The 5,019-nt window shown below is 36.8% G+C and overlaps 1 protein-coding gene across 1 annotated transcript; it reads left to right on the top strand.

Moving 5' to 3' along the window:
• The first annotated feature begins 2,047 nt into the window (after positions 1-2,047).
• On the top strand, positions 2,048-4,736 carry LOC123322291. The gene is made up of 2 exons (XM_044910233.1): positions 2,048-3,243; positions 3,736-4,736. Exons 1-2 carry the CDS (start codon positions 2,190-2,192, stop codon positions 4,734-4,736), a joined length of 2,055 nt encoding a protein of 684 aa, XP_044766168.1. The 5' UTR covers positions 2,048-2,189.
• The last annotated feature ends 283 nt before the right edge of the window (positions 4,737-5,019 follow it).

The raw sequence follows: 5,019 nt of genomic DNA, 5'->3' as shown, positions 1-5,019 counted from the left end.
ATACTTAAATATTTTTTTCATTGTGGAAGACGAGATGGACAGAAAGAAGATCTTGAGAATGGGATTGGAAAAATTGAAGTCTAAACAAATTGACTTGAGGAGAACAGTTCAAATCAGGAATTTTCTGAAGTCACAGGTAGGAGAACGAAAAAGAGGAAAAGTTCCGCAGAAAAAATCCGACACTCACGCTGCAAGAAGAGAAGGTAATCAAGATGAACATAGCCAAAAAGTCGTGAAGAAAATAAATTCCGATGTTGGAGAAAAAAAGCAGTATGTGTCGAACGGAAATCTGAGAAAACGCTTGACGAGGTCTTTCATTCTGAAGGAGATTCTGAATATGACATCTATTAGAAGAAAAGAAGATCCTTATATCAAACTTTTCAATGTGAATGACTACATTGAGATTTTTAGGAAGAAGGAGAAACCTATAAAATGAAAACTTTTGTAGGATTTGTAACTCCAGCCCGCGCTCTATATTCAAAATGAAATATTAACTTCGAAAAAAATTGAAAATTGTTAGATGTAGAGAAAAGACAACAGTACTGTTTCAAGTACTATGCGTAAAAGACTGAACGCTCCTTGACCTGCGATCAAGAAATAGAAAATTCATAATATTGGAGTGCAAGTCTGATATTTGAATTTACAGCATATTCTTAATGAAACATTGATTTTGAAAACAAATAAAAATTGATAGGGGATCATAAAAGTTAACAGTTAGTACTGTTTCAAGTACTATGCAAAAACAATCCACTGAACGCTTCTTGACCTGCAATCAAGCAATAGGTTATGTATGAATTCAGAGTGCAAGTCTGATATAATGAATCATTTATGATATAGAGTGTATTCTAAATGAAACATAAGGTTTGAAAGAAAATTAAAAATTGTAAGGTGTACTCAAAAGACAACGTTAGGTCCCGTTCCAAGTATAGTATAAAAAAAATTAAAACTTCAAAATATGACCAGATATACTAATTATCAGCAAAAATTAAGTAGGAGGATATCAAATAAGTGAGCCTTCGAATAAGGGCGATAAATAAACGAAATCAACTCATTCCGCGTCGAGATGTCATCGTGTGAAGATGTGCCATATGACCGCTCAGCGAGTCCGAGTGTTTCGGAAAATTCAGATAGAATTTGCAGTTGTTGCAATCGAAAAGTGGGTGAATCCTACACCAAATGTTCCAAGTGCGATGAAATATTTCATCCCTCATGTTTAGTAAAAGCAGCCAAGAGGAAGAATGCTACTTGCCGCCACGTAGCATCTGAAGGAGGTCAATCTCATGACGAAACTATTTTTAAGACGGAAAACAAGATACTTCGTATTGAAATTCAGTACTTGAAGTCACTTCTGGAAGAAACGAAAAGTAAGAATTCTATTTTAGTCGAGAATAATAGTCTTTTAAGGGATAAGATCTCCAGTCTTTAACAACAATTAAAATCATGTAAAAACATCCCAAAAAAAGTTGTCAACACATTTGCTCAAGATAAGGCAGCAGACCCCGCCAATGGTTCAGCCAGTACGTCTGTGGACAATACATACTGTTCTATGGTGAAGGCAAATTCCAGTAAAGCGCAGTCGCGTGCTCTCCAACCGCAAATGTCATTCGAGCATCCGCATCCGCGAATAGTTGTAAACAATCCTGAAAACCAAGAGTCTGAACCAACTATTAGGACCAACGATTTCTCATTATCGAACTCCATTATGAAAGACACTGATAACAATCTAGAATGGTCTACAGTTGAAAGAAAGAAAGGAAAACGAGAATCAAGAAATAGCAAGAAAATATGTTATGGAACTAAAACTAACTGTGAAGATAATACAATCAAGGGTGCCATCCGTAGACGGTGGATTTATGTTGGGCAAATCGCAGGAAAACAGGTCTCGGAGCAAGATATACGGTCTTTCTTGGGAGATATGGATGATAACGAACTTATAATTGTGAAAAAACTCAACACTATTGGGCAAAACTCCGCTTTAAGCATTGGCTTACCAGGCGACACAGCTTATAATAAGATTTTTCTTTCTGGCCTGAAGGTGTCGTTCTTAGGGATTTCTCTTTCGACCGAAATTTTTTACGGAAGAGCAGAATGAACCAGAACAGCTAAATTCATCTATCAAATTTGGTAAGTCCAAACCCACCAGGGACTTTAGCCTTGTTCACCAGAATGTTCAGTCTTTGGGTACAGCTATGAACGGCCTACAGCTAATGGCTCAAGAGGAAAACTCAGACGTAATAGCTATTACAGAACACTGGAAGTCCAAGGATGAACTTCCTGTCTACAAGATAATCGGATACAAGTTAGTTTCAAGTTTCTGCCGTTCAAGAGGGAGACATGGTGGATGTGCAATCTACATCAGAGAAGAACTGAAATTCACTGAAAGGTCGGACTACAATCTTATTAGTATACCAAATGTCATTGAGTGTTCTTCAGCTCAAATTCATTCAAATAATCATAAAATACTGATTATATGTGTTTATAGGCCTAATTCCCAACCTTTGGCAGATGTGGATCTGTTCTTAGAGAAACTTAAGACTCTTCTAGAGAAATGTACACTTGAGAGAGCTCCTTTCATTTTGGTGGGAGATTTCAACCTGGACATCCTGTCAGGATCTCATGACAGTGTTGGGTTTATATCACTCCTGGAGAGTTTCAACTTGGAACCCTTGATTCGTCAGCCCACACGACCCTCATCGGGAACCTGTCTGGATAATGTTATAACCCCCCTGGTGGGGCAAGCTAAGGTGATCGAACATCATATATGTGACCATTCCGCCCTGAAATTCACTTCCAACCTCAATTTCACTACTGATCGCAGAATAAAGTCGGTCAAGAGGAGAATAATAAATGATGAGTCCACCGATATCTTCCTCCAAGAGCTGTCTCTGTTGAGTTGGGATGACATCTTTGTAAATTCATCTGACCCTAACCATCTTTGGAATATATTCCATAGCCGATTTTTTCAGACATTTGATAGATGTTTTCCTAAGGTAACCATTCATCCTTCAACATCCAGGAATAACTTCAAGCTAACACCTGAACTAATAAACATGAAAAAACATCTCGACTTATTATACATACTTTCTTTCTCTAGATCTGAATTGAAAGACACGTATAAGTCAGTGAAGAAACATTATGATAGTCTCCTGTCGAGGGCGAGGAGGGACCACTTCAGTTACTTCATAAGAAACTCTGAAAACAAGTCAAAAGCCTCCTGGAAGGTGATAAATTCTCTTACAAAAAGTAAGACTTCTCCGGCTTCTTCTTGTGATCTGGACGATTCTTCCTTGTGTCCGAATGAGTTCAATAATTTCTTCGTTGATTTTCCTACTGCGCTGACTGAATGTCTGGAGAGAGGTTCTAGCACAGAGCGGGACAGACTTGATAAATCCTTCTATATGTTTGATGTTACACATGATGAAGTTCGGAAAACAGTTAAAGCTCTAAAAAATTAACTTTCATGTGTCTATGACGAGATACCAATCAAGATACTCAAATTATCGATTGAATTCATTATTGCACCCCTTTGTTTTATAGTTAACTGCTCATTCAAAGAGGGAATTTTTCCTGACCAACTCAAGATTGCTATTGTGAAACCCTTGTATAAAAGGGGTCCTGTTGATGATCCCAATAGCTATAGGCCTATCAGCATTCTGTCTGCTTTTTCCAAGGTCTTCGAAAAAATATTGACCAACAGATTACTGAATTTTTTCTATAAATTTGATGTGATTTCAGCTTGTCAGCATGGATTTGTGAGAAACAGAAGCATTGAAACTGCTACTTATGAGCTTATTAATGAAGTCTTAGTTTCCCTTGAGAGTGGTGAGGTGCCTATGGGACTATTCTTAGATTTAACAAAGGCCTTCGATTGTGTGGAGCATGAAAGACTGCTGGAGATCCTTGATGACTGTGGAATAAGAGACAATCAATTAAAGTTAATAGATAGCTACCTTACATCTCGCAAACAGATAGTTGTTATGGAGGTTGATGGTGAATTAGTCAAGTCAGACATAAGAGAGAATAAGATGGGCGTTCCTCAGGGAAGTATTCCGGGACCTATTCTTTTTATCATCTACATCAACAAGTTACCTAAGGCAAAAGTCTCAGCTAAGTATTCTATGAGGATGTTTGCTGATGACACCAACTATTTGCTAAAATCTTCGGATATAGTGTCAGCTGTTGTGGACTCGAACAATGTTTTGAAGTCTGTGGGTGATTGGTTTCAAGATCACAATCTTATCTTAAATATTGACAAGACACAGTGTATTTTCTTCTACACTGAAAAATCCAAACTGAACTATCCTTCATCAGTGAATATTGCTAATAGCAATGTTGTGGTCAAACATAGTGTTGTATTTTTGGGACTTGTTTTAGATAGACACTTGAAGTGGGGACCTCATACTGAACAACTTAGATGTAGGCTCAACTCCATTTGTTATATGCTCTTTATGTTAAGGGATCAGATTGATTTTGACCTAATGAAGATTATATATTACTCTAATTTCCAGTCAATTATGTCCTATGGGATTATTTTTTGGGGTAACTCTTCCCATGTAGGTAATTTATTCATAGTTCAAAAGAGAGCTTTAAGAACTATGCTCAATCTGGGCTTTAGAGAATCTTGTAGGGGTTTATTCAAAAGTAATAATATTCTTACCATATATGGACTTTACATATATAGATTACTGATTTTCTTCCGCAATCATAGCCGCTATTTTGAGTTACTGAGTTTCTGAAACCAGAATGCTACCAGAAGAATGTTTCCATATTCAGTTCCATCCCACAAGACCTCATTAAGAGGTAAAAGCGTTGAATGTATGTCAATATCTTTATTCAATATATTGCCCTCTCAAATTAGAAAACTTTCATGCCCTTCCAAATTCAGAAAATCTTTGTACACTTTAATCTTGAATTGTGAACCATATGATATTTGTGAGTTCAAAGAATTTTGTAAAAACCAATGATATTGTATATTTGGCTTTGACATGTTCCATTTTTACAAACTTTGTAATTATCTGG

The sequence above is a fragment of the Coccinella septempunctata genome, chromosome X (assembly GCF_907165205.1).
Source record: "Coccinella septempunctata chromosome X, icCocSept1.1, whole genome shotgun sequence".
Lineage (NCBI taxonomy): Eukaryota > Metazoa > Arthropoda > Insecta > Coleoptera > Coccinellidae > Coccinella > Coccinella septempunctata.
Note: the sequence above shows the minus strand (reverse complement) of the source record. Positions and strands in the feature narration are given on the sequence as shown.

Excerpts from the sequence above, each read along its gene's own strand:
- LOC123322291 (XM_044910233.1), top strand. The coding sequence starts at position 2,190 with ATGAACGGCCTACAGCTAATGGCTCAAGAGGAAAACTCAGACGTAATA. Across the intron at positions 3,244-3,735 it reads GATAAATTCTCTTACAAAAA|CTTGTCAGCATGGATTTGTG; the intron begins GTAAGACTTCTC and ends ATGTGATTTCAG.